General features: G+C 45.7%; 1 protein-coding gene across 1 annotated transcript in view; it reads right to left on the bottom strand.

The window, feature by feature from the left end:
* TTC39C (tetratricopeptide repeat domain 39C) overlaps positions 1–25,949 on the bottom strand; it is a 512,445-nt gene that overhangs the window by 130,308 nt on the left and 356,188 nt on the right. The window contains exon 9 of the mRNA XM_086965646.1: positions 21,169–21,278. Coding sequence (XP_086821772.1) covers positions 21,169–21,278 — 110 coding nt within the window. The remainder of the gene's footprint in view (positions 1–21,168; positions 21,279–25,949) is intronic.

Below are 25,949 nucleotides of genomic sequence, written 5' to 3'. Positions count from 1 at the left end.
ATCGATTACAAGCGATAAGGCAAGTATATAAGTCGATGTCCGCATACATTTTTGGAATCCCGTATTATTGATCTTAATTGATGCCGTTTCGAATGCCCAGTGTATGAGTTCTTCCAGTAGGAAGCCCGCAAAATATTTGGCATCATTATCTATTAAAGCAACAAGCCTGTAATTTTTCGCTAAATTTTTACTGCCTTTCTTATAAATGGAGGAAATGATCGAACCCTTCCAGGAATCTGGTATTCTTTCTACTTCGAAAATATGTGTGAAAAGTGGCAGTAGTGCTGCCGCACAGTAAACCAGGTCTTGCTTATATAGAATTGGTGGGATACCATTGGGGCCCAGTACACCCTCTGCTCTGCTTTCGCAATTGTGTTCACAATTTGTTTAGTCGAGAAAGAATAGTTCATCTCCCCAGCTTACTTTTCTTGATCCAATCAGTATATTCTTCTCCCCTGAGCCTCATGTACATTATCGTTTTGTTTGCTGTTAAAATTATGCGAGAGATAGTTTGCCCAGGCTTCCTCAGTCAGATGAGAGTTGATGCTAGTGGCCCTTGGGTTCTGTGAGCTGTTCACTGTGTGCCAGACCCTGGCGCTATTATTGGCCTTCGCATCATATAGCAGTTTGGCCCATGCCTTACCTGCATTTATAGTGTTAAAGCACTCAGCTCATGCTCGGTGGCAAGGCTTGTGCCTCTGGTGGAACAGGCTGCCCCAGTACAGGGTTTTGACTCTAGCCAATGATGTTGAAGAATCGTATCAGCCTTTCAGAAAAGAGAAAAGGCACACCTTTGAACAATCACTTCACTGTCTACGATGTGCTAGAGCTATAGGCGGCATTGTCTTATGCATTTAGGGAGTCGAATGCCCGCTTTGAAGGTCCATAAAACATTTATTTTGTTTTTCTCTTTATGTTTCTATGTCTGCCAAGTTGGGGAGGGGAGGCAAGCCCCGCTACAACAGCGGCAATATAGTCACAGGAAGATGAACCCGCATATTCGGAGTGGAGATCTCACGGAAGGTTTCCTAGGTTGGTATGTGAAGTGCAAATTGGCTTTCATTACAGGATAGGTGCAGTCGACTTAAAGACATGATGAGCTACGGCTAAGTCGACTCTCCCTTTTTATCTTTGATAGGGAGTAAGCGGGACGATGATTGGAGGGGGGGGGGGGGGTCGCATGCAGTGTAACAGTTGAGGTCTTAGCAACTCTTCTGAGCATTAACCCCACCATGCTCAAAGTTCTGAAAATGTATGAATGCGTGGATCTTTATCAGACATATGGTTCCTAATATCATGTTGGAAAAGACAAGAGAGTAAGTCATGTATCAAACCAATCCACATAGATATGCTGATTGAAATGCCTCTTCAGGGCTTGAGTCAGTCTACATGCCTTGTCAGGGCTTGAGTCAGTCTACGTTTGAAAAGACTTATCAAACAACGCGTGCCAATGCACAGTTTGAGGAATAGCTTGCACGATATACCATCCGTGTGTTGTGGCCAGAGGTTGTAAAATAACGATGCAAAATGGTTGGTCCCAAATGGGAGGGTAAATATTCAATCACAAGTATCAGTACATACACAGGGGTTTAGTTATTTAGGTTGGTGCAAAGTATGACGTTAATCTATAACACAATTACAGAAGTCCAAAAAGTAGCGCAAAATGCCCAGCGCCTCACGAACATTCGGCCAGTGCAATACTTGGTAAATGTAGCTGAGTATTAACATTGCTGGGTTCAAGAGCAAACTCTTGTCTTGAACACTGTGCATTTGTTGTCTTTCCAGTACCTAGACATTCAAGATCAGGGCACACCAACCGCCCGCAGAGCTTTATGCTGCATGGAACATTCATGGGAAAAAATGTGACAGATGTTGGTTCCTCACAATGTGAGCCCCCTCCCCGCACCCTGCCCGTTTTCGGCCTTCGCAAAAAGTTGTTCGCAGGAAACATCCTCAACAATCTCCTAGCAGGAGGGCATGCATGTTGCTTACAATGTATCATAGAAACTGCCTGTGTCAGTTAGTGGGGTACTAGCGTTGGTTAGTATTGCAGCACGTCTCTGGTGCCAACCAACCTGATGTCAACGTTACTTCTTATTATTATCTGGTCTATATATGTTCGGTAGTCACAGGGGTAAATAAGTGCACTCCGTGACATCTTATTTAGGCGTTTCGAATGTATGGGACGATTGCATGTGCTCTGCACGGGATGTACTTTGAGGCAAATTAGTTGGCAGTTTGCCGTTCCATAGGAAGCTGCGTTTCCTTCCGTGATTACTGCAATTCTATGTCAGGAGCGGAGGCTTCTGATTAGGCTGTAACTTTCTCGTTTATTCTACTCCAGCAGCCATTAAAAGATATCAACATTAGTAACAAAACCACATTTCACATGAGCATCAGGGAAAATTGGAAACATAAAATGTCCCGCTCACTGACCAATCCCAGGTCAGGGTTCCTCATAACCTCCCCTCCTGGCGCTTTATCTTCCTCTTTCTTCGCTGCTCCAGCAGCAGACAGATGAGTGTTTTTTGTTTTCTTGTATTTCTTTATCTTATGACTGAATTGCAATGCTAGGCTTTTATGCTTAGGTGACGCAGTCTGCCGCGTCTTAGCATTTGTGTGAGGCGACTGCGTGTGTGTGCCGCGGGGGCGATCTCAACTCCTTACGCGGTGGTGTTTTCTTTCGGCTCTGTGCGTGGGCGGCCTCCGGCCGCAAGGGGACCGCGCGCCTGTGCTGCCGCTCTGAGGAGCTTAACTCCCCGCGAAGCGCGAGTCATCGAGTAAGCTTCGTGCCTTACGTCAGCGAAGCAGCTTAACGGTCTCGCGCGCCGCGGGGGAAGATCGGCGGGTTGTATTTAAGTGCAGCACTAAGGCCTCAATTGTTAAACAGAGCCCCTTCCTGGAGCCAGAACACCCGCGTTGCGGGTAAGGTGTTTGCGAGATTTGGGGACCGGCCCAGGCAGGTTTTCGTGCCTCATAACGGAGGCTGGTTGGTCCCGATACAGGGGGTGGTGGGAGGACCTCTCTATTCGGGCTTTGTCCCATCAGTAACCCCTAACAAGCTCGGAGCCTTGCTGTTGCGCAGGCAATGGAGTATACTGAATATTATGCAGAGGAGGAGGAAGAGCAACAGGTCATCTATTTACCGGTGGACGACCACTTCTGTCAGGTCATGGATTCCTCCTTCTGGAAAGCTGTGACGCGGGTAGTGGAGCCCCTAGAGAAGAAAATCGACCAGCTTCAGGCACAGTGCCAGCCCCTCGGACACGGGGCAGACCCCTTGGGGCGAAAGGACCCCGCGCCTCCGAGCCAGGTTTCGCCAAATGTTTCAGAGCCCAAAAGAAAGCGCTCTACTGACGCGGTGGTGACTTCTGACGCATTTTCGCGCCTCAATAAGGCTTTTCTGGAAGCTAAGACCTCTGACGCCCCTTCAATCTCTAAGGAGGTTCCGCCTATAGATATGGGGGAAGGTCAAGGCGATGCGGATACAGTGGATCCGGACGAGTCTCCCCAAACCTCGGACGGAGATGGGGAACCGGACAATTCGTGGGCCTCTGCACATCCCACCCAATCATCCAGCTCGGATCCCAGTTCAGACATGCTCAACCCGGACGAGCTTCTCCATCCGCGCACTTCTCACTGGCTTCCCGCGCCCAAAGTGGCCGCCTACATGAAGGCCAGACTGTGTAACCCCTGGATCAGGAGGTACGTAGTTGTCTTCGGGCCGAATGTCTGCGCCCCTCTTTGGAGGGCAAGGTTACGGTTACCCCGGAAATTGACCCCAAAATGTCTACCTTCCTCACTAAATTCGTAAAGGACCCCAAAAAGGGCATCGATCGATCTTGGAGGTCCTGCCAAGATAAACTCTTGGACGCGGCGGGACCGCTGGCAAAAATCCTTGACATGGCTGAGGACGCCAAGGCCTCGGGATCCCTGATGTCTCCAGAGACCCTTTCCGGTTGGGCGCAAAGGGCAATTATTTTCCTGGGGAATACGAATGTGGCCATCTCCACAGAAAGGAGACGATCTATCCTTATTAAAATAGACCCGAAACTGGGGGAACAGGCTACATCTGAGGCAGGTCCGATGGCGGAGGGGAACCTTTTCGGAGACCCGTTCGTCAAGGAATTGGGGATATTCGTCAATACGTTTAACTCCCTCGACAAGGCACAGTCATTGGTAAAACGGATCTTCACCCCTCGTGTTTTTGGGGCAGCCAGCCGAGGAAGGGGCCGCTCGTCTGGCAGACCCTATACCAGAGGCTGCTTCAAGCAGGGTGATTCCCATAGGGGTCAATACCAAGATCCCGACAAGTTCGGCAACTTCTACCAGACAAGAGGTTACCCCCGCTGCCGTGGTGGAAGAGGAAGAGGTGACGGCGGCTACAGTCGTGCCAGAGGTGAGACTTCAGAATGTGACGGGTCTGAGAGTGGGGGGCAGACTAAAAATTTTTCTTCAGGCATGGTCTTCAATTACCTCAGACGCTTGGGTCTTACAGACCGTCGGAGGGTTTCACATATATACTCGGGGCTCCCCAGGCAGCCCGTCCTTCCCAAACCCATCAGCTTTACGCCAGACCAAGTTTCCCTCATAGACAAGGAGGTAGCGGACCTTCTTCAGAAAGGGGCTGTTGTACAGACACAATGGCATCCGGGGGGTTTCATCAGCAACCTTTTCCTTGTAGAGAAACAGGACGGCGGCTATCGGCCAGTGATAAATCTCAAGGAGTTCAATGGCTGGCTCGTCTACCGCCATTTCAAGATGGAGGGTATCCATCTTCTGAGAGACTTTCTTCAGGAGGGGGACTGGATGGTCAGGTTGGACCTGAAAGATGCCTACCTCACGATTCCCATCTTTGCCCCCCACAGGCGCTTTCTGCAGTTTCAGTGGGGTCACTGGGTTTACGAGTTTGTCTCCCTTCCTTTCGGACTATCGTCCACTCCGTGGTGCTTCACCAAGGTGCTGAAGCCGGTGGTGGAACGCTTACGCATGGAGGGCATCCGTCTCATACTATATCTGGACGATATGCTCCTCCTGAATCAATGTCCCCGAACGCTGCTGTCTCACCTTCAGAGAGCGGTAACTCTTTTGGAGTCCTTGGGGTTCATTATCAACCAGGTCAAATCAGACCTTACCCCGGCACGACGTATGCAGTTTCTGGGTTTTATGATAGACTCAGTGGAGGCCACCTTGTCCCTTCCTTCTCGGAAATTATCCAAGATCAGACACGAGCTGAGACGTACTCTGGCCCGTCCGACGATCCAGTTACGACATCTGGCCAGGGTGGTCGGCCTTCTATCGTCGTCCATTCAGGCGATTTTTCCGGGGCCCCTTCATTATCGGGCCCTTCAACGCCTCAAGGCCCTGCACCTTCGCAAGGGTCTGACCTATTCTCAGGTCGTTCCCCTCACGGAGGAGGCGAGAACGGAGCTTCGCTGGTGGATCGAACACATGGACACCTGGAACGGGCGGGCCATTTTCGGTTCAAAACCGGATTTGGTAATAGAATCCGATGCCAGCGGCCTGGGATGGGGAGCACGCTGCGGCGCTGTTTCTACAGGCGGTGCATGGTCATCCGCAGAAAAAGATCTTCACATCAACTGTCTGGAGTTGATGGCAGGTTCTTTTGCAGTGAGGTGCTGGACGAAAGACAGACTTCAGTGTTGTGTCCTATTGAAGATGGACAACGTGGCGGCAGTGCGCTACATCAATCACCTAGGGGGAACCAAGTCCAGGGCTTAGTCCGATCTGGCCCGTTCTCTATGGGAGTACTGCCTGTCCAACGAGATATCCTTGTCGGCGGAACACCTCCCAGGCTCCGCCAATCAAGTGGCGGATTGGTGGTCTCGTCACTGGAGGGACACCAGCCTTTGGCGACTTCACCCAGACGTGTTCGAGGCGATCAAGGACAGGTGGGGTCTGTTCTCAGTGGACCTTTTTGCTTCGCGGCTGGACGCTCAACTGAGCCGCTACTTCAGTTGGCGCCCGGAAGCGGCAGCGACCGATGCGTTCTTGCAGGATTGGAGCAAGGAGAGGGATTATGCGTTTCCCCCCTTTGCGATGATCATGAGACTGTCCACCCAGTTGAGGAGACAGCAGGCGGATCTGGTGGTGATCACCCCGATCTGGAGATCGCAAGCTTGGTTTCCAGCTCTGATGGAACTTTCTTGGGATTCTCCAATCCCTCTACCCCGCGTTCCAGATCTCCTCAAGAATCCTCAGGGGGATCCTCACCACCTCCTGTCCACAGGCAGCTTGTGCCTGATGGCCTGGCGGGTTACAGGAGACGCTGGCAAGTCCCGGGACTTTCGGAAGAAGCTGCTGCATTGTTGGCCAAATCCTGGGCAGATAGTACCAACAAGAGATACCGGTCAGCGTGGAGTAGTTGGTGTCTGCGATTACAGATTGATCCAGTGGGGGCAGACAATGTCCATGTCCTTAACTTCTTAGCTTCCCTAGCGAAGGAGGGCCTGGCATACAGGTCAATCAATACCTTCCGATCGGCCATCTCGGCGGGTCACGTCCCGCTGGAAACCACCCAATAGGAGAACATCCCCTGGTCTGCAAACTGCTGCGAGGGATAAGTGTGAAGAAGTACATCTCAGATACAAGATGGATAAAATGTTTCTTTATTCATTTCAAAGAATGAAAGGATCTCATCCACAGAAGGCACAGGCAGGCAGCAGCAACTGACAGAGTCCTGGCCACCTTAGAATCATTACAAGACTACATCATGACATTCTACAAATAACATTCTATAATCAGAAAGAGCCACACCTACATAGCACATAGAAGGATACCACACACCTTCCCCTGAAACACAAAAAAAACTATTTCAAAATATAATCTTTGAGAATTGCAGGAGCACGGGTCAAACGTGTGCTTCTCCTGACAGGAACATCAGACTTGACATGAACCTCCTGGTTAACCAGACTGCTGTTTGGTAAAGTCTTTCCAGCAGAACCTGAAAATGAAGCAATTCGATTCAAATTCCAAATCCTTCCATCATTTAGTTTAACAGCATTATGGAAGAGTTTTGTGACATAAAAGGGGGAAGAAAATTTTGGCCCAGAAGATCTAAGTGGAAGACGAACTCTTACCCGATCCCCAACACACACTTTGGTATGAGCAGCTGCATGTCTTCTATCAAAGTTTTCTTTCCTCATATCAGACTTCATCTCCTGCTTCAATGAACTTAAATCCTTGCTATGATTCCCTGTTTTCACCCCTAAATTTCTCATCCAACTTTGAAATATAGAAGTGTTTGGGATGCGACCTCGGAAAAGCACAAAAGGAATATCACCTGTGGTGGAATGTGGTGTAACTCTATAAATCATTACCCTGTCCATCAGGTTATTTTTCCAATCCGAGCCCTGGTCTTTAGAGATCTGAATAGACTCCGTAAGTACACGATTGAACCTCTCTACCATCCCGTTACATTCCGGATGGTAAAGTGAACGCTTGTGTTTAATACCTTTGCTTGCCAGGAAATCCTCCATTTCTTTTGATACCAGCTGCACACCATTATCTGTAAGGATAGTTTCGGGGAAACCTTCCCTACCAAGAACATCTCGTAAAAATTTGACTACATCTTTTTTTTTTTTTTTTTTTTTTTAGACCTTTATTTTGATTGTCCATGGTACACAGATTCCAGCCTACAACCCCTCGGGCTGGCCACGCAGTACGTAACACGTGCATTGCTTCAGATATTACACAGCCCAAAGCCGTCATCCCGGGGGCACGGCGGCGTGGTAAAGTGCAGGTGTCACACTGTTCAGAGAAGGATAGTGTAGGTCTGATTTTCCATTTTTTATAGCCATAAACATGAGCGTACGTTTCAAGAATATCGTAAAATGAACCCCAACAATCGAACAAACCCCCCACCCCTCCACACGGTCATCTCGTCGAGCACGGTAAGTTCACCTCTGCACAGGCGATGCAATTGTACTTCCCAGCTCTAAGCACCTGAAACCACAAGGTCGTTAGGATTCTTACAGATCTTCTGCGCGCGCCTGCGTGGTAGACGGAGGCTCGCAGATACCCCCCCTGTAATCGTTCCAGTTGGACCATACTTCCACCCATTTTCGGGGACACCCCCTCGCCACATACACAGTCTTTTCCTGTAGCATACACCAGTCCATATCGCTATGCCAATCTGTTAGTTTAGGTGGATCCGGACTGCCCCAGAGTCTGGCAATGTTCCTTTTTGCTACCATTGACTACATCTTTGGTCTCAATATTTTGGGTTCTTTTTATCTCTGGCCATCGTGAGAACATATCCATCATGACTAACACATACCTCTGACCGTTGCCAGAGGAAATGGGACCTAGAATGTCCAAGGCTACATCCTGCCAACAACGTACCGGTATTTCTCTAATAACCATCGGTTGTGTCCTTGTTTTACACACCTTGTCAGAAGAGTTACATTCAATGCAATCACGGATCATTCGTTCAACCAGAAGATCGATACCTGGCCACCAGAAATGTAACCGTATCCTCTCCTTAGTCTTGGATATGCCTTGGTGTCCTTGGTGAGCTAAGAGAAGAATTTTTCCCCTAATCAGAGAAGGTAGGATAAGTCTAGTGCCTCTCAACAACAAACCATCCTTTAAGGATAACTCATTCTTGACATTCCAGTACCTCTTAGCAGTAACACTCAAATTCTTACGACATGGCCAACCTTTATTTACCAAATCACAAACTTCTTGCAACTCAGAGTCTGTACACATAGCATCTCTCCAATCACTTTCTTGAACAACTCCTTCAACCACCTCGCAGACCTTGAACTCATCTACTTCCCAAGAATCTTCGGATGGTAAAAAATTCTGGTCAGTTTGTTCCACAACTAATCTAGAGAGACAATCCGCAACTTTATTATTTACCCCAGGTAAATATCTCACATCAAATTCAAACTCTTGGAGAGCAATGACCCATTTGCAAATACGTGAAGAAATGGCATCCAAACCCTTTTTATAAAATACCTCCTTCAATGGTTTATGATCAGTGTGAACCACAAACGAATTACCCCACAGAAATGTTTTAAATTTCCTAATCGCCCAATAAATACAAAGGGCCTCCTTTTCAATCACAGAATATGACAACTCTGGGCCAACTAAAGACCTAGACAGAAACAAAATGGTATCCCATCTCTCATTTGTTTGAGCACAGCCCCTAAACCTCGAGAACTAGCATCTGTGACCAAAATCGAATCATTATTCACGTCAAAACTCTGTAAAGAAGGAGCTAAACTTAAATCATGTTTCACTAGCTCATACTCCTTTTGACACACCTGAGACCAAGAAAACTTAATTCCTTTTTTTAACAAAGCTCTCATGTTAGAAGTTTTATTGGCAAAATGAGGCACAAATTTGTTATAATATTCTGCCATACCTAAAAAGGTAACCAACTCTTCTCTAGATTTTGGCGTAGGCAAGTTTTGTATGGTCTTCACCAGTTTATCCTTTGGTTTTACACCATCAGGGGTCAAGCAATGACCTAAGTAGTCAATCTCTGACAAATTAAATCTGCATTTATTTTCTCTCAAAGTCAGTCCTCGGTCCTCGAAACGCTCCAGAACAGATCTAACTCTAAGATCATGTTCAACTTGTGAAGAACCAAAAACAAGTACGTCATCGTGGTAAATTTTAACGCCATTAATACCTTTCAATACATCCTCCATTACGCTCTGAAAAACAGAGGCTGCAGAGACTAAACCAAAAGGTAAGCGAGTAAACTTATATGTGCCAAAGGGTGTGACGAAGGTTGTGAAACCCATGGATGTCTCATCAATTCTCACTTGGTGGTATGCAGCCCTCAAGTCCAGAGTGGAGAACATGCAAGCGTCCCCAAGTTGAGTTAGCATAGTATTAATATTGGGAAGAGGGTATCTATCAGCTACAACCTCTCTATTAAGACCCCTAAGGTCAACACAAAAACGAATCTCGCCTGAGGGTTTACGTGCTAAAACCACAGGCGAAACCCATTCACATGCTTCAGATTTCACAATGATTCCATCACTCATGAGTTTCTCTAATTCCAACCACATAGGTTCCTGCATAGCTAAAGGAACGCTACGCACTTTACATGCCACAGGAACAGCATCTGTCTTCAGGATAATATTGTGAACATAACCAGAAAGATAACCTAGTTTATCACTAAAGACCTTTTCAAACAGTCCTCGCCAATCAGGATAAGACACCTCATTTTTACTCAGATTAGAGACTTCTTGTACAGCTACTACATTACAGCCAGATGTGCATGGAGACACATCATTTGAGACAAGATCATTTTTTCCAGAGTGAGATCCTATGTCTCTAAGAACTATGCAGGGATTCTCACCAGGAAGTAAGGCAAGATGTAAGTCTGCCTGATGAAACCAACTTATGATGCTATCTCCCCTGCAAGAGATGTACATCTTTCCTGCAGTGAGTCGTCCCTTGTAATCAATTTGACCATTGAAGTAACCTACTAGTTTAATAGGTTTTCTTCCATAGGCCAAAGGTCTTATATCAGGTTTGAAAACTTTTACTTTTCCAAAAAGTTTCTCATTAAAGAAAATTTCAGGTATTAAAGTAATTTTTGCCCCAGAGTCAAATAGCATTTTGACCTCACAATTATCAATGCGCACAACATCAACAGCACCTTTACATTTTTTCCCATCAGATAAGGAAATTTCACCACAATGTAATTCATCAGAATCAGAACTAACGGTTTCATCAAATAAGGAAATCTCACCACAATGTAAATCATCTGAATCAGAATCAGAGTCTTCATCAATCATCACTTCTTTCACTTGTTTTTTTTTTTTATTAGTTTGGGACCTTTATGCCTTCGAGTAATGTCCTACCTTACCGCAGTTGTTACACTTAGAAGATAAAGCAGGACATGACCTATCATTAGCTAGATGATCAGAGGCATTACAACGAAAACCTTTTAGTTTTGAATTAGAGGAGGTTCTGGAATAATTATAAGAAGAAGCAGAGTTAGATGTCTTCTTAGCAGTTTTAGATGTAGCTCTCAGATCATTTTTTCCCAAGGACTTCTTATTAACCACTAAGACCTTTTCTTCAGATGCCTCTTTTTCTTTTTTGAAAAACTTTACACATGCATCAGAATGTTCTAATCTTTTGGCTATAGTGATAACCTCATCTAAATTAGGATCATCTTTTTGCCACAGTTCATTTTTAACTTTTTCTAGACAACATCCTAACATGAATTGATCACGTATTCTTTCTTCTAACGTAGCTTCAAATTTACAAGTGGCAGCCAATTTACGTAAAGCTGTGATGTAGGTTTCTATAGACTCCACATCTTTCTGCATGCGCCTGCCAAAATGGTACCTTTCTAAAATGGTACTCACTTTTGGCAGGTAATGTTTATCCAGTTTTTTAATGTTGACCTCAAATTCATTTAAGTTGTTCGCCTCTTCAGTAGACAATTCAGGTAAATGCTCAAAAACTTCTTGCCCCTCAGAGCCTAAGCAGTGCATTAAAAGTGCAGACTTCCTTTCTGCAGAAAGAGAAGTACCACACACCCTTGCATAATTTAGGAACACCTTTTTCCATTTGGACCAGCGAATGGGTGGATTGCCTGGTTTGGAAAGGAAACAGGGAGCAGCTGTAACGTTCTGCATTAGTGAATAGTACAACAAGCACAAAAGGTGAAAATACAACAAGCACAAAAGATAAAATAGTATGTGAATGAACCTGTAGGGAAGTAAAATTAAGTTAAAATGCACAAGATTATCAACAAAACCTGAAAAGAAGAATAAATTAATTAAAGAAAGTGTAGTAAGAGTATAATAAATATACTCTAACAAGGCTGAGTGTGTCAGCGCAGATAAGGTATACACACTGCTGAAGCTGAGTGTGTCAGCGTAGAGACAAAATAAATTTACCCACGAAGTTAAGTTCAGGTGTCAACGCAGATAAGGTATTTAAAAGTATACACACTACTGAAGCTGAGTGTGTCAGCGTAGAGACAAAGGAAACTTTCCCACGAAGCTCAATATTCAAAAGTAAATGTTGTTATCACAGAAAAATGATAAATTCCATGAAAAAGAATTAATACCAATTAAGAAGATGCAGTATTTAAGTCTTCTGCCGAGAGAGAATGAAGTATTCAAGTATTCAAGTTTTCTGCCGGTCTGACTCGAAGTTCCGGTGCAATTTAAAAAAAAAAAAATTGTTCTTCCTCTTCCAAAAAAAATATTTAAAGTTGAAATGAAGTCTTCATCCCGTCCTCGTCGCCAATGTGAAGAAGTACATCTCAGATACAGGATGGATAAAAGGTTTCTTTATTCATTTCAAAGAAGGAAAGGATCTCATCCACAGGAGGCACAGGCAGGCAGCAGCAACTGACAGAGTCCTGGCCACCTTAGAATCATTACAAGACTACATCATGACATTCTACAAATAACATTCTATAATCAGAAAGAGCCACACCTACATAGCACATAGAAGGATACCACAATAAGGTTATCAGTTCCTCCGCAACCTCGCTACTCAGTTTTGTGGGATGTCAATAAAGTTCTTAACTTATTTCGAGGTTGGCCGTCTAATAAGTACTTGTCCAGGAAACATATTTCAGCGAAATTAGCAATGTTGCTTTGTCTGATTTCGTGCCGCAGGGTCTCGGATGTGAGAGCCTTGGGTCTTACAGGTCGCATTTTGTCCCCGGACGGGTGACCTTCCACCTTTCTAGGCGTACTAAGTGCGATTCTCGATCTATCTCGTATCCTGCATTCCCAGATGTCCCAAAATTATGTGTGGTTAAAACATTAAAGGCCTACGCAGTGGCTACTGTTGATATACGCCCACAGGGTGTCAGACAACTGTTCATTGCTCTTACTAAACCACACGGGGCAGTTTCATCCCCTACTATTGCGCGTTGGTTATGCAGGAAGCTGGTATAGATACTTCCCAGTTTGTAGCCCATTCGGTTTCCCTGGGGGCTCGTCTGGAAGACATTCTGAAAGCAGCAGACTGGTCTTCCGACTCCACTTTCAAAAGATGTTACTTTAAGCCAGTCCCTTCTCTGGCTTCCCTGGTGGTTGACAAGCTTTGAACTAGCCTAATCAGAAGCCTCCGCTCCTGACATAGAATGAAAAATATCCTGGCTAACGTACAGGAAAGTTTCAATTCTATTAAGGAGGCGGAGGCGAGGATTAGCCCACCCTATCTTCTTCGAACCCTCCCAGAAGTTCTACGTTGAGTCGGTAGGTAAAATCTTTCTGGTGCAGCTTAGCATACCCATTGTGTTTGCATGGTCGTTCTTATGTCAAATTGACTTATTAGTTGTTGTTACGAATTCTTATGTTGATTGATGTTCACTATGATATTGTCCATGTGGTGCCTGGTTCAATTCCTGGTACCGTACGTAGTCTACTTGTACCGTAGGTGCAGAAGCGGGCAAGCAGGAATAACGGATGAACTCTTGTGGCAGTGTCGCAGGAAGAAAGAGGAAGATAGGTGCCAGGAGGGGAAGTTATGAGGAACCCTGACCTGGGATTGGTCAGCGAGCGGGACATTTTCTGTTTCCAATTTTCCCTGATGCTCATGGGAAATGTGGTTTTGTTACTAATGTTGATATCTTTTAATGGCTGCTGGAGTAGAATAAACGAGAAAGTTACAGCCTAATCCTCGCCTCCGCCTCCTTAATAGAATTGAAACTTTCCTGTACGTTAGCTAGGAAATTTTTCATTCACAAGCCTAACCATTTTCTTCAAACCCTAGTGCTCTGGTTGGGAATTTCAAACATTTCTTCATCTGTATGACCCTGTGTAGGTGGGAAGGCCATGATTATATAAGGTCGGTGATCTGAAGCAGAGTTCACTTGTTTAACAAGTAGTTACATTTAAGACGTGTGTGGAAGTTGTTGCTAAGAATGGTCCAGTGGATGCACGGAGTAATGCTTGGGTCAATAAAGGTGTAATTTATCTGGTTCGATTCCAGCTTCTTCCACTGTATCCACATGGGTGGACAAACACACTAATTCACATTTTATCCAAGGCCTACACCTGGCACTCTTAATATATTCTTCATTGTGTACAAGTTCTGCACTTCTGAAGAAAGAATGTACTCTGGCGTTCAAATGGATAATACATAACAGCCATACCTCTAATGTGCCTGGGCTTAATGTAAAGTTTTTGGTTACGTGTTTCTTTAATGCCACATTATTTCAACACTCTGATTCCAGCACTAATATTTTAGGGAATTTCAACCAATTGTATCCAACATCAACTTCTGCCTTCTGAAAAACATACACTTGTGTCCCAGGCACATATTTTTCAATGTTGGGATACATATATAAACCCAGACAAGCAGGGCACTCGCGGCAGCTTATGGCTGTCGATTTATATAGGACATTGGATTTGGTGGTACCCCTCTGGGATGGAGGGGATGTGGAGAAGTTGTTATAATGTGTGCCAATGTGGTCCTCTTGTGTCCCTTCCATTGCGCTGGGTGCAGAATTGGATTCTGGGACTTGATGGACCCCCGGGCAAGGTGTTCTGCAATTTGGGCAACGGGCCAGTGGGAGGGGGGCTGACCCCCTGGTGGCCGTAGAACTCTCCGGTCTTACCCTACAATGCCTGGTTTTTGGAACTTTGGGAAAGAGCCTGCGTGCATGTACCCAGGCTGGGCCGGTGCGCTATGCACTGTCCTGGATTTGAGTCGGAGACTGGACTGGCCACTAGGCGGGTGTTATCCGTGTAGGCAACGGACTGGCAGGAGGGGGAACTGATCTCCTGGTGGACCTGAAACTCTCCTGCCCTACCCCGCGATGCCGGTTTGGAACTTTAGGGCTGTGCCTGTGTTCAAGTACCCCAGCAGGGTTGGTGCGTTATGAGGTATCCTGGATTTGAGTGTTGGTGGTACCCCTCTGGAATGGGGGGATGTGGGAAAGTTGGTACCAATGTGTCCTGTATTTGTCCCGTTATGCCCTGGGTGGAATCCGGGGGGTTTGCAAATCAGGCAGTCTGGCACAATGTGCATAGCAGATCTTGCAACAAGAGTTCTCGACGTTCCTTGAAATGTGAGGTAGGTCATTTGGCGAGTGAATCATTCTTCCTCCTTTGCAGGGTTGTACTGGCTAAATGAATGTCTGTTAAAAGAATACCTGTCTTTTTGACAGAGTATAGGGGCAGGCCACTCAGTTAGATAATGGGTCCAGTTAAAATAGTTCTTCGCAACTCTTTAGGAAGCCACCATACTCCTCTTTCATGCATTACATCCACCTAAGGCAGCTACAGTAATATTAAGCCTGAGCCGAGTTCACCTAAAAATGATGAGGCAGAGGCTTCATCGCCCTTTAAAGTATACTAGCCCACAATTGTCTCTAGGAGGAAGTGGGCCTAGCTAAGGGGAAGAAAGCAAGTATGCAGCAATAACTTGAAAGTAGAAAATGCCCAACGGAGTGTCTCTGGGATAATGGTAGTATCAAGTTTCCCTTATAGGGTCAGTGGCTTGGTTTAGGCGTACAAATGGGCAACAGAGTGTGCCTAGGAGGAATCAGTAAGGATCCTCGTGTATAGAGAGCATGGGAGGTACCAAACTTTCAGTCTATTTATCTAGAACTTGGAGCGCCCGGTGTAGTCCTGGACTCCATTAGTAGAAGAGGTGCAAAAAGTTATGGCCGTCAGCTTACTTAAAGGGGGTGGCCAGGGACTTAATGAGGCACTACAAGTAGGTGGCGAGCCAACCCTTCGGGATGAAAACTCAGATAGGTTGGAGATCATACTGAGTTCAGTTTGGCCAAATGGTTAATTTCTCAAGGGCGGTATGAATTTTGCAATGCATAGCCCAGCTGTTTTTTTTACCATCAGGCAAAGGATGGCGTCTGGGTCCAAGAAGGCAGAGCAATTTGCCAGTGTTAAGGTATGTCCATTGGAGAGGGATTCCAAGGTAGGTGATGCAGATGCCAAAAGGGCACAGAAGAGAACATCCATCTATGGACGAAGGTGGTTAAGCGAGGGCACGTTAGCCTTGTAGTGGGAGGAAAAGATCAGATTTGGTGGACTACTGGCAGGGCCAGATTGAATCAATCCATGCATCCAGGGCAGTACATATTAAGGTTCTGGTATGGGCAACAGTTTTTACGGTGCTGGTGTAGTCAGCCAGCAGGCACGTACCCAGTGGGGATAGGCTTGGCAGATAAATACTTTGAAGCACCCAAGGAGTGTGGTTTTGGGGGATAGAGGGATGTTCCTTGGTGTTGGTGTGCATTCGTCATATGGGGGCACAAGCTCTCCATTCGGTAGTCGTACTAACTTAGGGTCCGTTACCGGAACCCTCCTGTGGTGGTACCTGCAGTGGGGTGCGGGTGAGTTCACCAGTATAACACACGAAAGATACCAAGGGTCTTTTCTAATTTTATCAGTGGTCGGTACCTTGTCGCTGCAGCTGTGCGGACCAGGCAATGCTGAGGAAGACCAGGAGCCGTGAACCAGCTGCACACGTTAGATGACGGTGTCTAGGTGGTTGATGTCCAGAGGGAACACCAGCAAGCCTTGCTAGCCGCAACTGGTGTGGGAAGAGAAAAGATGCTGACGTTGGGACCAGCAAAGTCCAATGAAATCACAAATTGCAAGAGTCAGATCAGGCCCTGAGCAAGCAGGGGAGCCCACTGAAGCAAAGGACGACACTCAAGAGGACCCACAGGCCGAAGGCACAGAAGTCGCAAGAGGACCTCAAGCAGCTCACCATACATGGAGGCCCATAGTGAAGAGGATGCAGTGAGGACGCTGATCTTCGAGGGATGAAGTGCTGGAGACTGGAGCTTCTTGTAGCCTGAAGATCTCTGGAGTGCACAGCCAACAAGCTTTGTGAACCGCAGGTCGACACGGTGCACAGGGGTTTGGGCCCAGCAGCGTGTGGAGGGATACTGTCCTCAAAATTGCTGAGAAGACAGGTCAGGCCTCTAGGGAACTGCAGAACCACTGCCTGTGTTGCTGGGCCTCGCGAAGTCCATAGGATGACAGGAGCAGCAGACGGGTCTGCTTTGTTGCGGCCTGCAAATGTAGGGGAGTGACTCCTTCACTCCAAGGGAGATTACTTCAGATGTCCTTGATGCCCACAGGTCTTCTGGAGAACCTGGATGAACCACAGATGACACAGAAGACTTGAACAACGAGACTAAGAGCAGCAAGAATCTTCCCTAATGCAGTCTCGGTTCCAGTTGAAGCCAATGAAGTCTAAGTTTCCATACGGTCGAGAGTGTCTTGGTTTCAGAGGGGAGTCTTGTTCAATGACAAATATAAGGACCCACCCTGAGGGAAGCCCTTGGGTACCCTAGGGAAAGGGTTGGAACGACTCTGGGTCCATCCCAGAGGAGGGGCTGGACAGAGGGGAGGATACTCCTCTGGCCTTTGTCCAGTTACGCACCAGAGTAGGAACCAAGGGTTCCTGAACTGGCTCAAACCGGAGTATGCAAGAAGGGCACTAAATGTGCCTGTCAAAGCAGTCTGGTGGCGCTGCAAAGTGCCCCCAATCCAGTCCAATACACTATGTCCAGTCTGGGAGGTGGTTACACCTCCATGAGACAGGAAACCGTTTGTTCTACTTTCCACTGCTCGAGCTCAGTTCAGCAGCAGGAGGGCAGAATCGTATCTGTGGTCAGCAGCAGCACTAGCTAAATGGCAGACCCTGAAAGGCTGTTACCGGGAGTACAAGGGGGTCCCCTGAGGAGCCACCCAGTACATGGGATCATACTTCCAACAACGGAATCGGTGTTGGGCTATGATTCCAACATGTTTGATACCAAATATGACCAGGCTTGTTGCAGCCATTCTAAAGTTAGACATTGTGTAATGACTGATGCCCACTATGTACCTTAAAATGGCTAACCACACATACAAAGCTTGGAGAATCGACTCTGGGGATTGTAAGGGGTGTCCTGCTCATGCATGGGGTACCCTCACACTTGTAACCAAGCACCCTTCCCTCAGGACTGAAGAACCTGCCATAGGGGTGACTTATAGGTTTGAAGTGTAGTAACCTCAGATATAAGGAAACTTATATCTGTCGTTCGAGGTGCAAGCACCATTTCACACAGGCTGCAATAGTATGACTGAAATCACACTTTAAGTGGACTCCGATGAGTGGCACAATACATGCTTCACCCCATGGGAGACCCCTGGGGTGCATATGCCTTCGGTACCTCAGTACCATATACTAGGAACTTATAAGGGTACACCAGTAGCCAATTGTAGAGGTACCAACGTACTTACCAGAACCAATTTAGGGGAGAAAGCACAGGTGCTAGGGTCCTGATAGGCAGGATCTTAGAAAATTAAGTCAAAAAAACACTGACACCAGGCAAAAAGTGGGGGTAGCCATGCTAGAAGGATCTTACCTTCCTACAGTCTCCTTGTGGTGGGTGGAATTTCCAGTCAATGGTTTCAGACAATAAACCGAGGTAAGGCGCATACTTCGAAAATGCTGAATTTCTCCAACCTCTAAATGGTGCATAGGAACCGCATGCTTGGTGGGCAAGGCATCCTTGGTTTATTGATGGGTGCCCCGCATCCAACAAACTCTAAATAAGGCCAAAGATCCAAAGCTGACCTTTGCCTGTCAAGTATCACGCTTCACGTGTGACACTAACGCATTTCAGTGTGGTGTTCCGCATCACCGCACTGAAATACGTTGTCACGCATTTAAATGCCACTGTGTCACTTTGCTGTACCAGTGCTGAAACTGGTTACCAGGCTGCTAGCACACGCACAGGCTCTGCTACTGAGCTCCCTATAGGGACTTGCCAGCAGGCTCAGTAAACAGTTAATAATTTTGAACAGTGTGCTGCTTGCTACAATGTTACTTTTTGCCCTGCTGCCTCTGGCCTTAGAAATTCCCGCCCGCGCAGCGCCTGTTCGGAAGTGAGGTCAGATTCAGGAAGCGGCAGCCGGGGGGGGGCTCGACTCGAGTTGGGTGGTGTGCTGACTGCTGTCCCAGTGACATGGCATAAAAAATGGCTGCTGCCTGCGCATATTTATTCCCGGGGCTTTGGACCGGACAGGACGGCAGTTTCAACACCCACATCATCATGGCAGTGCAGGGGTCGAGGCCTCGGGCGTTGCGGGAAGCTGCAGTCAGTGCTGTGCTCACCGCCGCCACTGCACCGAACTTGACACTCAGAGTAGACAGAGTGACATAGGACTCTGTGGGCTGCAACATTGCGACTCCCAGCCTGACAGTCAGACTACAGAACAGAGTAGTAAGTACTTTGGACAGGCAGCTGCTTTAACCTGAACATAATGCCAACTAAGAGGGTTATGTATTAATCTAAGGTACCCGCAATATAGAAAACGATTATTCATCATGGATTTATAAAATGTAAATTATGATCGAATCCCTTCTTGAGTATCCATAGAGCATTGTGTATTTACCTGTGTTACAGTGCTGTTTATTTAAAACCTTTTTATGTCTCAATTTTCATCGCAATTTGATGCCTCCTTTGCTTTTGTGCCCACGCTGAAAATCTATGCCCTGGACACCATACAAGTTTGGATGCCACATAATGGAGATTTGGTCTGTAGCCACCTTCTTTGCATAAATGAATTTACCTAGAGTTAATTTCAGTTCCACCTTATCCTTTACCCCTAAATGTTGCGATCTGGTTAGTGATTTTACTCACTGCAAGAGCTCAGCTTGCTACTTGCCTGTGGACGTTGCTACCTTTGTTTCATCTAGAAAAGTGCACCAAGGCACGTGGCATGATGTACAAACGTCCTCAATGTTCTGATATTGGTTGTGCGATGTATGCTCATCATCTTTATGTTACAGATTTGCATCAGTGACACACTTTTTGAGGGTTGACTATGAGTCTGGCTTGTATGTCCCGTGCTGCTTGATGTTTTTTAAAATATCTATTTTTTTCATTTTCCATTAACATGTGATAGGAACGATTTATACAAAAAATGTTTAAAAAAAACAGGATAGTTACCGAAAGCCACAGTGACTCCATCCTTGTGCTTCATAAACATAAAGTCTCAGAGGTACCTGTGCTGTACCAGGCAACTGCAGCCGATGCCTGTAGGTGTTAGTACTCTAAGGTGACACTGCAGGATGTTTTTAATATCAAATATCTAGATGGCCTTGGCCCCCAGTTACTAATTCCATATTTCTGCTGGAGTTCTTAGAGCACCAAGCAGAATGCTTGGCCCACTGCAAATCACTTCAGTTTCATCCTAGACTATTGCTGGATGGATGAACTACCTATGACAACACTTCAGCTGTTGTCAGGGGGGGGGGTGTGCTACAAATATCGTTTCTAGACTGGATTACCTACAAATGAGTCATTCTGTCTGTATATTGTGTGTGTGATGTAAAGAGCTCTGACACCCTGCACTGGCATGAGCAGCACTATAAAACACATGAACGGTTTGTGAGAAAAGGATTGAAAGATGTTAGAGTGCTTTACAAATTAAATAGATGATATAAGGCATATAAATAATACTACAAATGGTTTTGGGCCATTTACTATAGACTAAGAGCATTAAAGTAGAAATTACAGCAGTCACAAATATTGAGTAACAACAAAGACATAGGTCAATCGCAGCAGTTTTAATATCTTCTTAAAGTTTTTCATTGCTCAAGTGGGTGCGATTTCTGATATTTATATGCTTTTCTCATCTTTATTGCTTGATTTTGCTCGCGAGAAAGTGTCACTCATAGTGATTGAAATGTCACTCATAATTTCACTGAAATTATGAACATGTCACACGTAAGCAATCTGAAACCTTGGCAGCTATGCTGACCCAAAAAAGCAATTGACTAAATAGGTGACCAAAAACCTACTTTCTGTGTATTGAGAGCAATAGGTATTGCAGACATCTGTGCTTCCAAAGCAGACCCAATAACCAATATTGTGATTTAAAAAAGAGGATTAAAAATACTTCAGAAGAGGTTATTAAAAAAACAAGCATAAAAACGTTTTTTAATGAATACATTTTTGACAAGAACAAACATCTGCTCAAAAATATTCTATTTTGGATAGTGAGAGAAGGAACTGATGTTACGTGGCAGCTGACTTGTGCTATCACCTAGTTAACACATTCCAGAAGAGTTTTCCCCACCTCCTCGACAGCGGGCAAAAATAAGTTTGTGACATTTTATATACAAAATACAGATACCGAGATAACATGCATTGAAAGCAAAAACAATACAAACCTTTTTCACTGAGAACTGCTCTATCTGGTTGTTTTTCCTTTTAAATAGCGTGTGGACTTCCTTAAACACAAGCTGCGCCTCACTGACGTCACCAGTAGCTCCTCGGCACACTGTAAAATAAGGATAAGATGAAACTCGTGATCCATTTGTAATAGCTATGTGTTTCAAGAGATGCAAATTCATAATCTAGGTATGTTATCACCAACGCCTTTCTATGACCCACATGCAAGGTTACTCGCTGCTGACGTCACGTGAACGGGAAAATCGGCCTTTAGATGTGGTCAAATGATGCATGTCCACTCTAATGCTGTTTACAGAAACGTGCTTTCTATGTTTGGATATATACATACTTTTGGAACTAATGTTATTCTGGATTTAAAGGTTATGATCGGCCTTACAGGGAGATACTGCAGCTATAAACCTTGACATGTCGATGGTAAACTTAAAAGAGGTATCTGCAAAAACTCTCAGAAAACAAGCTGTGACGGAGAACCACCGGTAGGAGTCGCTACAGATAGCTTTAGATATCCAAAATGCCCTGTAGTCTCAATTCTGTTAAAACATTTATAAGCAATAGTACTGAGAAACATCGATTCTTGGCCTGCCCTCTTTCAGCCATTATCTTTATGTATTTTTTATGCTTTTCATTGCTAGGTTATCCACTAAATGCAATGCACCATGTTTTGAGGATGTTACAATTGTGTTACCATTCAGATTTGTGATGGGGAATCAAGTAGTCCTTTTTTTTACGGACTTTTATATAGAGCGCACTTGACCCGAAAGTATCGAGTATCAGAGCGCTTTACTCAAGCACCAGTTGTGTTACCTGAAGGAGGACACATTCCTTGTTTGATGTATTTACTTTTAAGAGATATAAGTTACGATTTAAGGCTGCTTTGTTTACTAAGTGCATGTGGCTTGGATGTCACATTAAAGTTGAAATAATAACGTGAAAAACATGCCATTGTTCACCTCTATGAGCCAGGCCCACCCAGCTGAAATCACGCCATTGATTCACTTACGGTAGATTCGCGCCGCGGAGGATTATCTAGTTAAGAACGGCCGCGCCGCGGAGGATTATCTAGTTAAGAACGGCCGAAACTAAAGCCAGCATGGAGAAGTGTGGCTCAATGATTAGAGCGGCAGACCCTGATGCAGAGGTCTAGCCCGGGACCAGCGTTCAATTCCCCGCTTCGGCGGGTCTTGGGCTAAAAAATTCCACGGACCTGATAATTCTCGCCTCGGTGCCTATTCCAATCATGGAGTTCCACTCTGCAACTCAGGGCAATAGCTTCCTTAATCTCCACAACGCTAAGGATTCCTGGACTCCAACTTGGGGGTGCCCAGGAGTGGACGCCTCACAGGGAAAGCCAGGATGGGTTCCACAGCGGTATTCGTACAAGCGCCTTGAGGAGTAGTGCGCTATACAATTATCAATGGCAAGCAGCTCCCTCCGCTACAGCTCCACAGCGAGTCTAAGTTAGTCGGTCACTGTGCTGATGGGGGTCGGGTGAGCCTGAGAGGGCCCGGCTCGCCCGTGGGATCCATACCGCCCACGTATTGTAAGCTCAGCCTGGTGACGTCAGGCCTGGGCTTCTGAGCCACGGGCCGGAATTTCAATGGAGCAGCCGAAGATTAGATACAGGTATGTGTGCACATGATTAACATTTACTAACTGAGCCTGCCTTTGCTGGTTGCAGCGCCCGTGCTGGGAAGTTTGCTGGGAGCAGTAGTGCCGGCGCAGGTTACAGTCGCGAATGCTAGTAACCTGGCATGGCCAATACTAAAGCCCTGGTACAGCCGAGAGATAGCAGTAAAATGCGTGACAATGCATTTCAGTGCGGTGATGCGTGTAAAGGGCTGTGGTGGGCCCTAGGCCCTCAAGCTGGCAAGCACTCATGCACCCTACGCAGGACACACTGGAGGTATGGTGCAACTGGCCCAGAGCACGTGCGCTCGGCCTCTTTTATTGATGCTGTGTCACATGACCAGTGACATCAGTGGTGGGTGGGTGGTCAGTGTGAATACAGGCTTCAGCACTAGACTGCTGACTTGTGCTGGGCATTACAATGCAGATCACCACACCGAAAAGCGGGAAAGTCAGATGCGTGATACTTGGCAGACCTGCAACTCGACCATAAAGAAACGGTGCTAGTCACTATTCATAATAGCAAGTTTATTTATTTTATTGTGATGTCACGATAACGTTCGGTTGAAGGCTTTTTTGGAATTTAAAGCCATTTGTGCACATATGCTTTTTTTAATGATACAACGAAAATACTACACCTTTATCAAAAGTATTCACTATGCAATATTTTTCTGTGCATATAGCTGACTGTAGATTATGCAATTCTTCTAGTCCCCCAGGCAACAAACTGGATCCGAATCTTTTCCTAGCAATTGCTTCTGCACACCAGCAGGTGTCACCACTGAATGCTGCAACGACCTCCCACTGCATCGGGGAGTGTTGGTGGGAGCCATACTTAAAGCCCCCTCGTCACAATGAAATCAGTTTTGTTTTCCTAACCTCGTCTGCTCTCCGCTGCTGGACGAAAGTGACTGATTTACAAAAAAATGACAGTGTGCAAAAAGCTAGCTTAGGACCGTTTTCAAAGTCTATAACCTACTCAGAGAATGGGAAGAAGGTAGTACAGAACAGAGATGCAGGGAAACAGTGAAGAATCTACGGTTTGATAGTGTAGCTACCAGAAAGAGAGTTAACGGTAAGTAACTTATGCCTTGGTGGATACTTCTGACCTTACTTTGTGAACCATTTCCAAAGCAATGTCCCCTCCAAGGAGATGGAAGTCTAGAAGATATTGGGCCTAGGTTTAGATTCTAAATAAGCAGGTTCTCAGAGGTGTAACTTTGATGACTAAAAATTGATGTCTTTTGTTTGTCTCTCCCCCAATGTGATTTCTTACTCTGTCTATAATCTAATGTAATCTAGTGTAAAAAGTTTACCATTGTTTTTTTAATTTCTTTTTATTGTATTAAATTGTGTCAATGAATTGTTTTTAAACTGTACTGTAACCATGTTATCTATGTGAATGTGCCCTGTGACCATGATTTACTAGCTTCATATGTTTTAATCAAATGTGTATCTTTGCATCAACACTTGCTCCCCTTTTTTTAAAAAAAATAAAAAAAAATGTAATTTTTCAAGAGAAGTGTGGATAGTTTTGGAACCCATACAGTTCACTGTTTATATAAGAACGTATATGTAGGTGTATGAGAATATTATTGCGCTAGCCAAGGGATAATCTTTGTTATACTGTTTAAAGTACTCCAATCCCCTGGTTCATAAGGGGTCTCTCTCAAAATCTTTAACAAAGATTGAATTTGCCTTGCAGTGCCAGCAGGATGGTAGCATGGAATTGGAAGTCTCCAGTCAGGGAAGATCAAAAACAAAGGTAAAAATGAGGAAGCAATTTCTTCACTTAACGGCTACTGTACCTGGTGTGGAAAGAATGAAGCAGGACTGAGGCAAGAATGTTCTCTACACTACAAAGGGACCCTGTAAAGGGGTCTTATGTAAGGTATGATGGCCTGTACTGTCAACAGAGGGGTGTACTCTTCTGTTCTGGCAGAGTACAGCATTCCATTTCTAGATATCTTTGCAGGGAAGGCGGGAGTCTCTTTGCCTTCAGAAGTGGATGTGGGGTTTATTAATCTTATTTCCTGATTGGGATGCCTTGGGATGCCAGGCTTTCTTTGGTGGTCCCAAACAGGACAAAATTATGCCTGAACATCCGCCTTCAAAAGGGCTGTCGGTCAAAGGTTTCTGCCAGCAGAGCCTGCATAGGCTCATGCCATCGGAACATGGTGGTTCCCTTACACTAAATAGAGTAGGGGAAATGTACGTTTTGTAGACAGAGCACTATACCATGTTTTTTGAGGAGTACCTGACTGCTAAACTGTAAGTGCGCTTTGTCTCTTATGGCTGTGGTTCCCAAACTGTGCGCCGCGGCGCCCCGGTGCGCCGTAATGAGGTGCCAGGGGCGCCGCGCACACTAGGGTGACTGTAATTTGGCCATCACAGGGAGCAGCGCTGCTCCCCTGTGAGAGGCCTCACCCCTGCTGCTGGATGCGCCTCGTACTCCTCCAGGAGCACGAGAGCAGCCCCTCCCGCCCATTGTCATTCAGTATGCTGCTGATTGCCACTTACTGAATGACAATGGGGCAGTCTGGGGGTGTGACACCATGTGGCGGTCTCCTCCTGCCTCAGTGTACAGAAGGGCATTCTGTACGATAAAAAGTAAAACGCCCACGCTGCAACGTTAGAAAACACTTCATTCAAAGAAGCCATAAGTTTAAAAGAACAGGTTATCATTCTCTCACTGTCCTGTCATTTTAGAACTGAAGTATTTTCAATATTGTATTCAACAAAGCCATGGTTGCTCCTTTTTTTCTTTAAGGAACTAGCAACCATTGACAAAGCCAATAATCCTGGCTTGTTGAAGTGTAATGATACTTGCTGTATTATATATCTGGATGCAATAACAGAGAAACATAATACCAATGAGGCGGAACACTATTCTAAGTGCAGATTTTTAGCCTAGGTGTTTTAAGCTGCGCTCTTAATGACATCAAACACCCCCTTTGAAGAGACCCCCCCCCAGTTTTTTTACACCGCTTAAAGCCCTGGAAACAACACCATGTTACAGTAACCTCACATCCTGGCACTGTGCATCATGCATGACTTCTACGTTTTCAGTCTGCCTATGTGCAGGGCATAGGGAACTCTCCACCAGCCCACCCCTTGCTGTAGTTCATTCTTG

The sequence above is a fragment of the Lissotriton vulgaris genome, chromosome 4_1 (genome assembly GCF_964263255.1).
Source record: "Lissotriton vulgaris chromosome 4_1, aLisVul1.2, whole genome shotgun sequence".
Lineage (NCBI taxonomy): Eukaryota > Metazoa > Chordata > Amphibia > Caudata > Salamandridae > Lissotriton > Lissotriton vulgaris.
This window is presented reverse-complemented; position numbering and strand designations above follow the sequence as displayed.